Consider the following 16,106-nt stretch of genomic DNA (forward strand, 5'->3'; position numbering starts at 1 on the left):
CCAGAGCCTGCTTCGGGTGGGCGCCCCGAGGGATGGGCTGGGTGGCAGCAGCACACGTTTGCCACCAGATGTGGCCGGAGTTCCAATCCTGGCTCTTCCCGACTGACCGTGGGGCCTCACGTGAGGCGCTGACCTCCTCAGGGCTCCGTTCTCCGCAAGCACGCGGAGGGCCCGGGGGACGGGACGGCCAGGGTCCTCCCTGCACTGAAGCGCAACGGGAGCTTCCGCCGGCTCCCCTTCTCGGGAGCAGGCCGGCGCCCAGGCGAGACTGGGCCAGGGAGGACACCCCTCCCGTGACGGCAGAGGCACAGCAGGTGCACCGGGTGCGCGGGGCGGGGGGGGGTGGTGTCCGCCGCCTTGTGCCCCTCTTGACTCCCCGCCGGCTCTGGACACGCAGCCGCTGGCTCTCCTGGCCGGCGGAGCCTCTGCGTGTGGACTAGAAGTGAGTGCCCTCTCTGGGGACGCGGCGGCCTGCCGGGACCCTCGTTTGGCCAGCGGCCGGGGGCTGGTGCCCCTCCCTGGGGTGTGGCGTCTGCACACCTCCCTGCCCCGTCCAGGCTCACCCTCAGCTCAGCCCTGCCGCCTTGCTCCCAGCACGCTCGTGGGAGTCACAGGGCGGGGGCGGCTCGTTCTGGGGTGCCCGCTGGTGCGGAGCCTCGGCCCGTACGCTTGGGGTGGCCAGGTGATCTCACCCTGGCCGGCAGCGCACGGAGAGACCGCCTCGTGCTGTCCCCAGGCAGACGCCTCGTAAAGACAGGCCCCGGAGAAGGGGGCACAGCAGCCTGGTGTCGGAGGAGGGGAAGGGTGTCCCAGGCAGAAGGAACAGCACGGGCAGAGGGCAGCCCGGGAGCGGCCGTGGGCTCCTCAGGGCTGCCGGGAAAGCGCGAAAGCAGTGGACGATGGGGCTGGAAGGGCCGGGTGGGCGTCGGGGTGTCAGCAGGCAGCAGGTGTCCGCTCGGTCGTCCGGCTGGAGGGAGTGGACGGAGGGTCTGTACCGAGGTGGGGGTGCTCAAAGGAGCCAGTGAGCTGTGGGGGCCGCTCTGCCCCCGCCTGGGGTTAGGGGGACAGCGTCCGACAGCGCCCAGGGAGAAGGACCCCAACAGGAGCTCTGGCCAAGGAGAGTGGGACCACACCCCACTTCTCCCTCCTTCCGCCCTCCGATCCACTGAGGTCCTCTGGCAGAACCGGGATGCCGTCCGCAGAGGTCACCCCCTGGGCACACAGCAGGGCAGGGAGAGCATCTCCAGGGGAGTTGGGGGGTGCCGAGCCCGGGGGGCCTCCGGTGCCAAGTCTCAGGGTAGAGACTTAGCGTGAATGCGCCGCGAACAGCGGGGCCGCTTAGAGCACCGAGCGCGGGGCGGCCCGCAGGGGCCTGCGTGCGGGGCGGGTGGGTGGTCGGGGGACCAGGAGAGCCAGGTGGGAGCCGTGCTGAGCTCCAAGCCAGCCGGGCCGGCGGCGTGGACAAGTGCGGCGAGGGGGCCGGAATGCTCGCTGGGGAGGCAGGGGGGCGGGCCCAAGGCGGCACTGGGGTCCTGGCTCCGCCACGGAGGGCGCGGGGGCGTGGCTGAGTCGTGGGGCAGAGTGGAGCTGGGCCAGCACGCGTGCCGTCCGCGGTGGCGCGTGGCAGAGTGACAGGCTCTCCCTCTGTGCCTCACGCAGGTGGCCTCAGCCCCGAGTCCAAGAGGATCTTGACACCCGCCCTCAGGAAGCGGGGCCGCGCCGGCCGAGGGGAGGAGGCCGAGCAGCCGGAGCCCGTCCAGCACGTGGCTCTCAGCTTGTCTTTCAAGCGCTACGTCTTCGACGCCCTCAAGCGCATGGTCCAGTCGCCCTGAGTGCCCGCCGGCCGCCCCAGGGCACCTTTGCCCAGGCCCGGGGGCCGCAGTGCCACACGTGCCTCCGCCTCCAGGCTCTCCCTGGAGCCCCCGCACCCCCCACCAGGGGACAGCACCGTGCAGGAACGGGCTTCGGCTCCACAGCCCGCGGCCAGGGTCTCCCAGGCTGCCCGGCTGGCGGCCGCCGCCTGCCAGCTGCAAATAAATGTCCCGTGGCGCTTCCCCACTCCGCTGGTCTCTCTGTGATTTCATGGGGGTCCCCCCGCCACCCTCCCAGGTCTGCTCCCGAGGGCAACGTCGGGAATTGCCAGGGCTCCTGCCGAGAGCAGGGCTCAGGGAGGGGGACCCACTGGGCTGAGGGGGTCCACAAAGCGTCAGGCCCTTAGGTCAGGCTCGGTGGCCCCTCGGGTCTCCTGGGCCTTGAGAGAGTCCGGGAGCCCTCGGGCAGCCGAGTCCAGGAAGGGCGCCCAGGGGTGTCTGGGAGCAGCGGGTGCCAGGCCAGTGCTTCGGGGCAGGAGGCAGGCCGGGGGGTTTGGCCCTGCGTCCGAACACCGGGAGTCCCCAGGCCTTGTGCCGAGCCCCTGCAGCCGGGCCCCAGCAAGCCCCGCCCTGGCTCCTCTGCCCCCTGTACCTCAAGCCGCCCCACCCTGCAGCCCGACCTGGCCATACACAGAAAAGGGTGAAGCGGCAGAGCTGACGGACTGAGGGGGTCTCAGAGCTTTTAAAGACATTTGCAGGAGGAACACATGTTCCAGAGCCCCCTTATTTGGCCTCCAGGTGGACGCAGAGGCCTCCCTTTTACCCTGATAATCAGTATATTATGCTTTCATTTGCAAAAACGGCTTTCAAAATATTAACAGGGGTGGGTCATAATCAGATGACCTGGGCCTGGTAAGCCCTGGAGCCAAGGGCCCCGGGCAGAGAAGGACGCTGTGGAGCCGCCAGGCCTGTGCGCGGTGGCCGTGCTGGGCGGCGGGCAGCCCCAGTCCAGCACCAGCGTGGGTGCCGGCGACAGCGGTGGCAGCCTGCCCGCCCGCGGCAGCCCTCACAGGGTCCCAGACGTCAGGCAGGAGAGTCAGAGCAGCTGTGGCCTCCGTGTCCCTGCAGCCATGGGAGGGGGACCAGTAGACGTTGCCTCCCCACCGGGAGACCGGGGGTCTGAGCACCCCTCAGCAGTGGTGTGGGCAGCCCAGCGCCGGCACTGCCCCCACTCGGCCACTTCTCTGGGACCCCTGAAGGTGCCCACATGTCGCCTGAGGACAGCACTCCTCGGAGCCCCGGGAAGCGGGCGGGCTCAGGCCGAGGGAGCTAAGGCCCGGGGAGGAGGGGGCAGCCGAGCCGCGGGACAGGGAGGGGCTGCCAGGGTGCAGTGAGCCTGCCCGCGTGGCCAGCGGCCCAGGAGGGGACGCTATCAGGTCTGGCATCGCTCGAAACCCGAGCACCCGAGCCGCGCCGGCCGGCCGGGCGCAGCCTTTGAAGGGGGAGCGCGGCGGGCAGGCGGGCAGGGTGGGGGCCGGCGCCTGGTGCTCTCCGGAGCAGTGTCCCCCTTCCCTTGGCTCCAGGCACCCCCGGACCTTCCACGTGTCGTGGAAGAGAGGGCTATGGCGTGTGGGGCCCACCGCGGCACCGTCGTGCACGTGAAGTCGCAGAATATGCTCACGCACCCGCAGGGGTGGCCGGTGGGGCAGCCCCGGGGCTCAGCCGTTGCCTCAGCTGGAGCTGGGGTTTGAAGCCCTGTTCCGGACACCTCCAGGGCCCCCCTCGCCAGTGCCTCGGCTGGGCCCTGGGGCCCTGCTGTGGACTGATGGGGGGCGGGGGCCGGCCTGTCCGCCTGGCCCCCCAGAATGAAGTCGGGGGCAGGCGCCCTGCCACGGACTGGGGCAGGAGGGGCGGCCGTGATCCGCAGGCCCGGCTGGCCTGGCGGGGCTAATGCACCAGCAACGAGATAAGGCTTATCTGGAAACGTCTCTGGAATTGAGACTCTGATGGAAACAGGCTTCTGGGTTAATATACATCTGACAGATAAAGTGGGAAGCCCTGGGGGCCCGGTGCAGGAGAAGGGGCAGCTCCTGTTCTCCCAGGCCTCCTACCCTGGCCGGGCGTGTGTGCACGTGCGTCTTTGTCTGGGTGTGCACACGGATCTTGGTCTCTGGGTGTGTGTGTCTCATTTGCGGAGGCTTTGTCAGGCTGGGTGTCTGGTGAAGAGGTGGGTGTCAGGTCCAGTGTGCACAGGGTGGACACACACACACACACACACACACACACACACACACACGCATTTGTCTAGGGCCAGTTTGTCCCTTGGGCCTCTTCCCCAGGACCTGGTGGGTTGGGAGTGGGGCTCATCACCCCCATTCCGCAGACCCAGAGCTTCCTTGAGGTGACCCAGGACCCTCAGGTGATGCAGGCCTCAGGCCTCCCCAGCCTCCTCACGGGGCATAGAATTTCCAGGTTTCCTTGGTGGGGGCCTCCCAGCTCCAAGTTCAGCCATGTCTGTCCCCCATGGCCATGACTAGGGTGAGGAAGCCTCTGACTAAGGGGCCAGCTGGGCGAGGCCTTGAAGCGAGAGTAGGAGTTTGGGGCGGGGGGTGGGGGGCACTTCGGCAGAGGGGACGGCAGGAGTGGGGGCTGTGGTGGGAGTGCCGAGTCGGGGGGCCTGCGAGAGGAGGGACGAGGTCACGGCTCCCCCGCCTGCCTCCAGCCCTGCCCGGGCCTCCAGGGCCCCCCCCACACTGGCAGGCCTGATTAGAAAGAGCAATTAGTGCCTGGCTGATAACAGAGTCGAGCCACTAATTAGGCAGCTCGGGCCAGTGCCAGGGCTTGACTTCTGGGAGGCAGCCAGGCAGCAGGGACGCTGCGGACGGGGCGCCGTGCTCCCTGGGGGCAGTTGACCCCCGACCCTGGGGTCGACGCGAGGGGTCTGCTGCGGGAGCACCGTCCCCTGTGCTGAGGGCCCGTGGCGGGGCCGGGAGGCAGTGGGGGCAGCTGTGGAAGGAGGCTGGGCCGAGAAGAGGCCTTGAAGGGCAGAGGCAGGGAGAGGGTGTCCGATCAGCGTTCGAGACCCCCCGGTCCCGCCGCCCGCCCCGACTTCCGACCAGCACTGGACACTCCTGGCCGGATCCCAGGGCCGCCCGAGGGGCGGGGACCTCGTGGGCTGGAGGAGGACTCCAGCGGTGGCCGGTGACGGGCCAACGGGAGCCAAGCAGAGGAGGCCGAGCAGGCGGAGGCCCTGAGGCCCTGGGGGGAAGAAGAGGACGTTCAGGAGGTCTGGGGCTTCGGCGCAGGGGCTGGAACTTGGTGGCCGGGGCGGAGTTTGGAAGAAGCCCAGAGCTGATCATCCGGCATTTACCGAGCACCTCCGGAGCGCTGGGCGCGGCGGGGCGGGGGCGGCCCTGCACCCCCCACCCAGGCCAGCAGGTCAGAGGTCGTGCACCCACAAGGTGTTGCCCAACCCCCCAGCGGTATCACCGGGTCCGGTGGGGAAGATGGTGCAGCAGAGAGAAACGGCCACTTCCTGCGGCCACAGCTGGGCTCCAGATAAAGGCCCACTGGGAGCCCCGGCCAACCTGGGCAGGGCCGGCTACCCGCCTCGCCCCTCAAGGGACGCCCCCCGGACTCAGCCTCCAGGCTTTCCTCCCAGTCACCGCCGGACAGGGCGGGGCGGGCGCCCAGCTGCTGAGCGCCACCGTGCTGCTCGGCCCGGGGCCTCTGCTCCCCGCCCCGGGGCCGGCCCGCCGAGCCGGGCAGGTGACCGGCGCGGCGCCTGGGCCTGGGCACTGCTGTCACAGCGGCGTTCACGGGGGTGGGGGGGCCGGGCCCCGCCCGCGCTGCCTCTGCCTTGGGGTCTCGGCGTCCACGTCTCGCTCAGCCTGCACGGATGACCTCGGCTCCAGGCCCAGCTCAGCCCTCCCACCTGCCGCACCCTGAGGCACGGACCTCGCTTGTGCCGCCAGCCGAGGGGGGCGGGTCGGAGGGGCAGCTGGCCGGCGCGGGGCCTGTGGCGTCCGGTTGGCTTCCCCTCCCACACCCTCCTCCCCGCGTGGTCCTCCCTGGCGCCTGCCACCCCCCCTGGTGTGATCACACCCTCTCAACGCCCCCTGCAGTCTCTGGGGGCCTGTCCTTGCACCGCCGGAGGGCCCGGAACGGTGGGGGTGGGGCCGGCAGGGTGCAGGAACCAGGCCTTCCCTGCGGCTCCAGGCAGCCCTTGGGAGCCCAGATTTCCCAGGGCTCCCAAAGCTGGGCCACAGAGCCAGGTCCTGACCCATCCTGGGCCCTCCCAGCTCCTGCCCCTCCCAGCCAGTTCCTCACCGTGTCCCTGGAGTGTCAGCACCACCACCCCGAAGCTGACCAGCACCCCCCCCACACCCTTATCTCGAGGGGCTGCTCAGATAGCCGTGGGGAGGGCCTGCTGGGGCACAGGCCGGCGGGAAGGGGCGTGAGGCAGGTGGCCAGCAAGGGGGGGCCGTAGCCAAGGCCGGGGCGGGGAGGCAGCGTGGCCTCTCGCCTGGGCACTGGGAAGCACGCGAGGCGGCGAGAGGGAGGGGACCCGGGACACCTGGCGCACCTCCCCGCGGTCACACGTCGGCCGCGAGGCGGGAGCCCCGTGGTGGGCACGGGTGTGGGACGCGTTGACGAGCTCGCTGGGCCTCCCGAGCCCAACCCCGCAGCCCCTGGGAGACGCGGGACCCGGGGCCGTGTGGGCTGGAGAGCGGAGCGCTCGTGTGAGGCCAAGCTGGAGAGGAGGGAAATCGGGGCGTGCTCTGCCGGCCCCGGGCAGGAGAGGACGTGCGAGCCGAGCCGGGGGCAGTGGACGTGGCTTGAGATGCGCAGCCCAGGGCAGGGTCCCGCGGAAGCGGGCCAGGCGCCTCTGGGTGGCAGGCAGGTGTGGGCAGGCTGTTGCGTAGCAGGTGTGGGGTGAGACGGAGCAGTTTGCTCCCTAATCGGATGTGGCTCCGGACGACGGGGGACGCCGGCCTCCGATCGGCAGCATCTCTCAGCTTCTCAGTGTTCAGGGGTCGAGGGAAACGCGCCCACCCGCCACCCAGGCCCTCGCCGGCCACCTGCCTGACTGGGTGGGGCTCAGTGGGCCCACCCTGGGGAGGGTGTGGGAGTGCAGGTCAGGGGGGCAGAGGGAAACTGAGGCAGGAGGGCGGGGTTGGTCCCCTGCCCCAGCCCCCCAGCACGGGGAACCCTGTGGAGCAGGTCCCGGCGCAGAGCTGGCCCGGGGAACGGGGGGTCTAGGTGCGTGTGGACGTGCAGGCAGGCCACGGCCGCCCTACCCTGTGGACAGCCGGGTGGGCTGCTGATAAGGAGGAACAGTTGTCAGTCACAGGGCACCGCTGATAAGACAGACAAGCATCTCCCGGTGGCCGGAAGGTGGTGGGAGGAGACCCAGTCCCGGGGGTGCCCCCGTCGCGGGTGGAAACACTGAGGCTTTGGGTTCCGGGCAGGGCGCCGCCCACCCGCCCGGGCCGGAAGCCTCTCCATGGCCTCTGGGCAGCTGCTGTACACAGCGAAGCCATGGGGCCCGGGCCTGGCCAGGGACGGCCAGCCCGAGGTCACCTGCAGGCCTGAGTGTAGGATGGCAGGTGACTCCTGAGAAGACCCTGGGGGGCAGGGAGGAGCCAGTAAGTCACCCCCTCAGCCCCAGCCTTGAAGCTGCAGCTCGGAGGCCAGAGAGGTTGCAGGCGGAGGTCCCTCGGGGCTCGTCGGAGCTGGGGGGCCTGCCTGAGCCCTGTGCTGTGGGGAGTGGGCAGAGCCAGAGCCAGGGACGGCGAGAGACAGGCAGAGACATACGGCGGGAGAGAAAGAGCGAGACAGACGCCCAGAGAGACGGAGAAAGAAGGAGAGGCGGGGGCGGGCCCCGAGAGCTGAGTACATCCAGTGGAGGGCCCCAGAGACGGGGAGGAGAGAGAGGGTCCCTGGGGTCGGCCCCACTCCGATTGGCCAGGACTGACTGCAATTAAAGCCCATAATTGATTCCCTGAGATGACGAGGAGCATTTCCATGCGGAGAATTAAGGTTTTCTTCCAAGATGGAAATAAAGATTAATTTGCAATTTCCTTCCTCACTGCACACAGGAGAGCAGCCCCTGCCGGGAAGAGGGCTCAGCCCGGCAGGTGGGCTGGGGGGGGATGGTGGCGCGAGATGGGGCAGCCTCCAGGCCTGGGCGCACGGCCTCCCTGGGAGAGGGCAGCCTCTGGAGGCTCCAGGACCCCTGTGTGCCCAGCCTGTCCCCCTCGGGCCCCTGGCTCTGTGTTGGCGCCCCTTTCAGAGCGCTCGTGCTGTCCTGCTCCGTGCCCGTGGAGGGCGGGTGAGGCTACGACTCACGTCGTCTGAGGCCCGGACGGCCACGGTCGATGAGGCAGGAGAGTCCCCGAGGGGAGAGGTGCGCAGGCCCGACTCCCTTTTCCCTGTGGGTCCTTCCTCAGCCCCAGCCTCCCCGCCAGGCACGGCTAACGGAGCCCCGCCTGGAACTCACCCGGGGCTTCCCCGGAGGGAAACACGCTGGAGCCCCAGAGGTGTCCCCTCCTCTTTGGCCTGGTCCCCACGGCCCCACGACCCTGCACCCTTCACTGGGGGCACCCCAAGCACAGGCACACATGCAGAAAGCGACAGCCCTGGGGCCTGTCCAGGCCCAGCCACCGACAGCCGCCCCTCGGAGAGGCCTGCCGAGTCCTGGGAGGCCAGAGGGGGCCACCCACGCGCGCGTGCCCGGGCGCCGGCGTCGCGTCCTCAGACTTGTCCCCTCCTCCGCCCTCTCCGGGCCCTCAGCAGGGCGCGGAGGCCCAGGAACAGGGAGGGTGATCCAGCTGCCCTCCCGGCCCCTACAAGCTCCGAGCGAGCACAGCCGGGGCCGCTCGCTGCCCCAGGGGGACGGCGGTCCGAGCGCGGGACGGGGGGTGCCGGCTGCCTCGCCGGCGGTCCTCCGAAGTCCTGTCTGCACTCCGCGAGTGCTCCAGCGCGGGACCCAGTGAGGCCTGGAGCAAGTGTCTCACCCTCTCTGTGCCACGGCAAAATGAAATGGCTCTGAGGACCTGCCTTGCTGGATAGTGGTATGAATGAAAGGGGAGCACAGCAGATGTTCACTAAACGCTCTGTGGCAGCCGCCTGGGAGAACAGTTGGGGTCTTTCCTAAAAAGTGAAACAGAGTTATTGCCCCAAAGAGGAAACAACGCTAATGTTTATCGACTGATGAACGGAGAAAAAGTGGTGGGCGCACCCACACACTGCCTGGAATATCGTTCCGTGGAATATGTTTAAATGAGATATTATTCAGTGATAATATGATAATAATAAAAAGGGATGCAGTACCAATGCTTGCTACATGGATGCACCTTGAAAACGCTGTGCTGAGTAGAAAAAGCCAGATACAAAGGATGCCGTATCGTACGGGTCCACGTGCATGAACTACCCAGGAGAGGCAAATCCGTAGAGACAGGAGAGAGACTGGCGGTTTCCTAGGGCTGGGAGATGAGAGGAAGAGGGTGGCGGTCAGGAGGTGGAGGGTTTCTTTTTGGGGTGATGAAAATGATCTAAAATTGATCGTGGTGTTGGATGTGATTCACAGCTGGTGACTCACAGCTCTGTGAATATACGAAAGCCATTGAATCATACACTTTAAATGAGTGAATTGTGTGGTGTGTGTTATATCACAATAAAGCTGTTAAAAAATAACTAAGCGATGAAGTTACCACATGACCCAGTAATTCCACTCCTAGAGAACTGGAAACATACGTCCACACAAAAGCGTTTGCACACGAACGTTCAGAGCAGCGTGAGCTGGGACAGTCAAACAGTGGAGAGGACCCGAATGCCCACCAGCAGATGCATGGATCAACGAAAGGCGGTCCTACCATGCCGTGAATTATGATGAGCCAACCAAAGGAATGAAATACGGATACGGACTCAACACGGATGAACCGCGAAAACATTATGTTCGGTGAAAGAAGCCCGATAGCAAAGTCATAGATGGTAAATTGAAATTCCATGTACAAAAGTGTCCAGGATAGGTAAATCCATAATTGTAGGGAGTACCTCTGCGGTTGCCAGGGGCTGGGGGACCTAGTGGGATGGCACTGCCCGCTAGTGGCTGTGGCTCCCTTTCTGGGGACAGAGTGTTCTAAACTTAGATTGTGGTAATGGTCACACCACTTTGTAAATATGCTCAAACCACTGAATTGCACACTTTAAGCGGGGAGCTTTATGGCATGTCAGTAAAATTGTTTGACGAATGATGCTCCAGGACTGTCCTCACCACCTCACGGCCAGTCCTGGGTGGCAGTCCCCGCACCGTTTGGTTCTGGCCAGAGCCTTGCCTAGTGGGGAGACGGCGCCCGCTGCCCGGGGACTGAGGGGCGCGGTGAGCTTGGAACTGTGGCAGGGGGTGAGCGACACCCAGACACACCCACACAGCCTGGCTCCTGGTCCCTGCCGCCCTCTGTGCCCACCCGCGGTGGCTCTCGGCTCCCAGGGCTGCAGGACAGGCTGGTAGGATTCTGCAGTGGGAATCCTGCTGTTCTTGTCTTAAATCATTTTAGTATTTGTCGTGTTTATTAAGGAAATAGTTCAAACATGTGAAAAATGCACAGAGCACAACACAATGAACTCCCACCAGCACCAGCGAGGGAAACAAGGAGTGGGGGAAGCTGCTGGAACCGTCCAGGCTCTGCAGCTGAGCCTCTGCACACCCCCTGCCCGCCCGTCTTCGTGGAGCGGCCCTGCTCAGGAGGCGGGAGGCCGGCCCCCGCTTTGCTTTCCCGGGTTGGGGGATCAAAGCTCGCCATTGGGACCGGAAAGCAGTAGGGACTGAGTCGACCTGAGACTCTGAAAGTCTACAGCTCTGTTTTTAAAGACCATTGTTTGCTGCATCAAGAAAAAAAATTACCCTTTCATACGTACAGTTTTGTTAGTTTCGAAAAACACATTCAGTCACAATACAGAAAAGTTGCCCCCCTCCAGATCCTTCATGCACCCGTGGCACCCCTCCTGGCAGTCACCGGTCTGTTTTCTGTCCCTATAGTTGTGTGTCATCTAGAGCGTCACGTGCCACATGGCCGCATTTACGCCTCTGGGTCCACCCGCGTCCAGTGTCTGGACGGTGGTTCCCTTGGCTGCCGGTAGATTCTTCTGCACGAATGTTCACCAGCTGCGGGACAGCCGGGGCGTTTCCAGCGTGGGGCAGTTGTGAATAATGCCGCTGCAAACACTCGTTGGTGAATTTTTGTGTGGACCTAAGCTTGATGTCTCCGGAGTTACCACCTGGTTGTGGAACGCTGGGCTGTGTGGTGAGCGGCGTCTAACTTCCCTGGTGGCCACCAAGCCGCGTCCCCTCCTGACACGGCTTTCTTGCTCTTGCCGTCAGGCAGCTGCGTAGGGCCACGCACTGTGCCAGGTCGGGGATGGCCGTGGCCAAGACCGGCGAGGCCCTGCCCTCGTGGGGCTGCCAGTCCAATGGGGGGAGGCAGACAAGAAACAGGAAGACTTCAGGAACACGCAGGCTCGGGCTGGGTGGTGACACAGGCCCTGAGGGTGACAAGGAGGAGGGGATGGTCAGCGAGGTCCTCCCTCACGAGGGGAGCCGTCCGATCCTAGATCTGGGGGGCTGAGCAGGTACAAAGGCCCTGAGGCAGGCGTGCCCTGTCATGGTGCCGTGACCGTGGTGGATTTACTGGGCACATTCTGTGCTCTGAATGTGCTGAAAACCTCAGAGACGTCTTCCTTCTTAATCCTCACCCAGCCCTGATCAGAGGGATTACCGTCCCGTCCCCCCGGCCCCCCCTCCCGCTTACAGCTGTGGAACTGTGACGACCACAGCCAAGAGGGCCAGAGCCAGGATAGGAACCCAGTGGGACCCACAGAAGCATCTTAACACTTGGGTTCCAGCCTCGGCTGGGGTCCCTCCTGCGGTCCTGCTGCGTGACCCGGGGCGGATGACCGGTCCTCTCTGCGCCTCTGCCCTCCCATCTGCCACGGAGCCCGCAGTGGGAAATGGTACCATGGAGGCTGGCGGTGGGCGGGGTGCTGTGGCCATCTGCGGGGCGGGGACGGATCCGGCCGGGCGGGGCGAGCCGTGGGCGCTGCACTGCCGCCAGGCGCCGACAGAGGGCAGGAGCGGCCCGCGCGTCCGAGGCCAGGGAGCGCAGGCGAGCGAAGGCGCGGGGGGGCGGGGGACACCCACGTCCTCGGGGCTCAGAGCTGCGAGGTCCACCTGAAATGCGGCCGGTCTGGCCGGAGGTTCCTGCAGGTCCCATACACAGCGACCTCCAAGGCTTAGTGTCAGAAACGAATGCAAACTACCACGGCCATCCGTTTTTACGTGGATCACATGTTGAAACGACAATGTTTTGAACATACCGGGTTAAATAAAATACAAAAGTTAATTGCACTTTTTTTAAACGTGGGTGCGTAAACGTAAAACTCCGCGCACGCTGGCATCGTTGGCTCTCGTGCTGTTCGTGCAAGGACGGTGTTTGTGCCTCACGCCACGCGACCCTCATTAATCCTCCCCGTGAGGCCTGGACTGTAACGGCTCCCATTTACAGATGGAGAAACTGAGGCAGCGAGAGGTGACACGGCGTGCGCGGGGCCAGCTGTGGGCGCGCACCCCGTGCCCAGGTGCACACACGCGTGTCACGTGCACGAGTACACGCGTAACTGACGGAGGAACCAGCGCAAACGCGCACTGCCAACACCCCGGCCGCGTGTGCAGCCAGTCTCGCGATGGCATCTGCAACACACGCGTCCACACCCCGCGCACACCTGCGGGCGTGTGTGCCCGTGTCCCCTGAAGGCCCAGGTGCCTCCCGGACAACTTTCGGGGAGCCCGCTGTTGGCCAGCAGGCTCAGGATGGCCGGTGGTCTCCCTGCTCACCCAGGGCCCGGACAGGGGGCCCTGGCTGCCATTCCGTCTGTGTCTGCAAAGGCCACCCCTGCGGTGAGCCAGTGGCCCGCCACCCGGCGCTTCGGGCCCTTCCTTCTGGCCGCAGAGCATTTGCATAAAGCTCCGCAAGCCCAGGGATCACATTACATGGAGGCCCGATGATAATCTTTGTTGAAATAATATTTAACACATGCTGCACTTTTAATTAACTATCTGAATAATCTCAAATTAATACCAGAGCTTTAAAAAATAAGTTTTCGTTTTCGCGTTTGGTAACATAATAGCGGCCCGGCTGGCCCGTTTCCCCTTCCTTTGATTTAATTAAAAGCCCTTTTGTGTGTCTCTTGTCACTTCAGAAACGGACAAAAGCACCCGGGTGGGCAGCCCGGACTCCCGACTCGGGGTCCAGGGCTGGGGTCGCGGCCGCGCAAGAGCTCCGGGGTTCGGGCAGCCCCGCGGCACCATCCGGGAGGCCGCGGCGGGGCTGAGCCTCACCCGTTCGCGCAGGGACGCGGTGACAGACGTGCACACGGAGGCGGGCGGTGACCTGCCCCCACTCTTCCACGCGTGTCCCGAGGCCACTGCCCGCGCCAGCCCTGCAGGTGCACGCTCGGTCACAGCCGCACGCCGGGCAGTCAGGCGGTGAGGACTCGGGCCGGTCTGGGCCGGGGGTGAACAGCTACGTCCTGAGTCGGGATCCGAGAAGACCGCGGCTGCCAGTCGGGTCCCACCACCAGCCGACAGCTCAGAGTGTGGGAGCGTCTCTCCCTGCTTTACTGTCTCCGTCTCTGTGCCTCTGTCCCGGGCTCAGTGCTCCTGCAAACAGGGCCAGGCCGGCGGCCTCCTCTGCTGACCCTCGGTCCACCGTGCCCAGGGCCGGCCGGCCCCCCGGGTCCCTTCCGGGGTCCTGAGCAGCGGCAGGGGTGGCGTTTCCTGGGGTCTCTGGCTCGCCCGCCGCTGGCGGGCCCGAGGCAGGCCAAGCAGCCGTGGAGAGGCCCGTGGGGATACGCAGGCCCCAGCGGAGCCTCAGCTTTCTGTGCGGGTCCAGGCGGGTGGGCCTGGGGCCCTCAGGAACCGTGCAGAGACACGGTGCACACCAGACACCCACCGCCAGCCACGCCTGGATTCTCGGGAGGGGGGCGCGGAGATTCTTTTGGTTCTGGGGCTGAAGGTGGGACGTGGCTCCCACGTGGAGGGTGGTGGCTGGGCGCGGAGCCTGTGTGGCCCTCTAAGCCCGTCTGAAAGCTGGGGGCCCAGGACAGCTCCGGAGGCTGCCGCCGCGGGCGCGGATGGCCACATCTCCACACACACACGCAGCCCACGCAGCCCGCCAGCGAGCGACGGAGGTTTGGATGTGAGTTGAATGAGCATTTGGCGTCCTGCCTCCCCACGGCCGTGACCATGAGAGGCTCCCTGCCCTCAGCAGTCCCCCAGTCCGGTGGGAGGACAGTCACATGGGTGCAGAGCACGGTGCCGGAGTGGGAGCTGCGAGGCCGGGCTGCAGCCCTGAGGCAGAGGACGAGGTGGGTGAGGACCAGTGCTCGGGCTCTGGGCCCTGCCCTGCCGGGGACCTCATCGGTGGCACGGTCAGAGGAGAGGCTCCCGGGGCTGCAGTGACCGACGCCAGGGTCCAGCCGCCCTCCCCGGGCGCTGGCCCTGCGACCTGGAGCATGGCCGGCAGGGCCGGGCCTGGCAACTGACTGCCCTGGGGTACAGCTCCCCTCCCCGACACCAGCCAGTCCCTTCTGGCTCAGGCCGACCTGCCCGCCCCACCCCGGTGTCAGCTGGGGGGCCCTAGCGGACTCCTGCCTCCAGGGCTACCTGGAGGGGCGGGCGAGCCAGCTCCCACCCACTTCACCTTGGCCGGTGAGGACTGGCCACACCCACTCACACGTGTGCACTCACACACATTCACACACGTGGTTCCGAGTCACCCGAGGTCACACACACACACACACACACACACACACACACACACACACGAGTGAGCACGGGCGTGGGCTGGGCTCCAGGCGTCCGTCGCACACGGGGTGGGGGCGCTGTCGTCCCGGGCACCTGCTGCGTGCTGGCGGCCGTGTGTGAGCCCCGGAAGTGGCTCAGGTCAGGCAGGGGTCCCGGCTCACAGAGGGGGGGACGGGCTCCGAGAGGCGGTTGAAGTTGCTCACGGTCGCCCAGGGAGAAGCGGCTGGAGCCGGGCCCGACCTCTGGCCTACACGCCACTCAGCCCACCGCCCGCCCTTCTCCTCCCGAAGGCTCCCCGGCGACGCGGCCCGCCCGGGAGCGAGGCCGGCGGGCGGGCGGGCGGGAGCCGAGCTGCACCTGGAACTCCGGGAGGGCCCCGCGTCCGTGGCGAGAGCCAGGGGAGCTGGGGGCAAAGGGAGAGAGGGTCCCCCGAGCCCCTCAAGGTGGTCGCAGAACCAGAAACCACTGAGGCCCGTCCCGCCAGCAAGGGGCCCGCGACCTCGTGCCTCCCGACCCGTGAGCTGCTGCCGAGAGCGGCGGGGCACAGGCGTGAGCGCAGGCGCTCGGGAAGGGCCCAGAGCCAGCGGCGCTGAAGGAGAACCCCTCATCCATTCGGTCAATCAACAGGCGCCCGCAGGGGCAGGTGCTGTCCTTCCTGGACAGGTGCGGCCAGGCGGACCCGGGCCCTGCCCTCCTGGGACTGCCATTCTGTCCGGGAAGACGGACAACGTGCCCCAGAGCTGGATGAGGTGATTCCAGACGATGGTCATGGTCGTTAGCCGGCGTAATCAGGGAGGGCTTCTCTGAGGACGGGACCTTTGGGCTAAGACCCGCCTGGGCGACAAGGAAGAGGCGGCCAGGCAGAGAATCGTGGGGCGGGATTCCAGGCAGAGTGACCCGGAAGGGCAGAGGCCCAGAGGAGCGAAAGCTCACAGGACAGGGGCCTGGGCGGGAAGCAGCCTGATGGAGCCTGGGCAAGTGGGGTCGCCCACGCCCTGTCCGAGGGGCGACCGCTGCCCAGCTCCAGCCCATGGTCCCCTGGGGGACTGAGCACCCAGTGTGGCCAGAGGTTCCGATTCTCCAGGAAAAAGCTGGCGGTCTGGGTTTTTACACAAAACCTCTTGATTTTTTAAATGGCCACCACCGATTCAACTTTTTCTGAAACTGTTCAAGCCACAGAAAATCTTTCTGGGGGCCAAGACCAAGGTGGGGGCTTCCAGTTTGAGACCTCGCCAGGAACTGAGTCCTGCTTCCCAGGCTTCCTAGTCGGGAGGCCCCGGGCAGGTTGCTGGCTGTTTCCGTGCTCCAGGGCTTTCACGTGTGAAGCGGAGGGGACAGGACCCGGCTCGAAGGGCCGCCGTGCAGCGGTAAGTGCTCTAAGTTATTCATTCATTCAGCAGATGTTTACTGAACACCTCTGCGTAACAGAG

The 16,106-nt window shown here is 66.0% G+C and overlaps 1 protein-coding gene across 4 annotated transcripts in view; it reads left to right on the forward strand.

The window, feature by feature from the left end:
• EEFSEC (eukaryotic elongation factor, selenocysteine-tRNA specific) overlaps window positions 1-16,106 on the forward strand; it is a 223,154-nt gene that overhangs the window by 146,679 nt on the left and 60,369 nt on the right. The window contains exon 7 of one of the 4 annotated variants that reach the window (XM_059076708.2): window positions 1,660-2,061. The exons of 2 other annotated variants lie outside the window; for them this stretch is intronic. In XM_059076708.2, coding sequence (XP_058932691.1) covers window positions 1,660-1,832 — 173 coding nt within the window. In that variant the 3' untranslated portion in view covers window positions 1,833-2,061. Of the gene's footprint in view, window positions 1-1,659; window positions 2,062-16,106 lie in introns of those variants that run through there. One more of the 4 variants, XM_067043322.1, reaches the window with a different exon arrangement.

This window comes from Kogia breviceps, chromosome 10 (assembly GCF_026419965.1).
Source record: "Kogia breviceps isolate mKogBre1 chromosome 10, mKogBre1 haplotype 1, whole genome shotgun sequence".
Lineage (NCBI taxonomy): Eukaryota > Metazoa > Chordata > Mammalia > Artiodactyla > Physeteridae > Kogia > Kogia breviceps.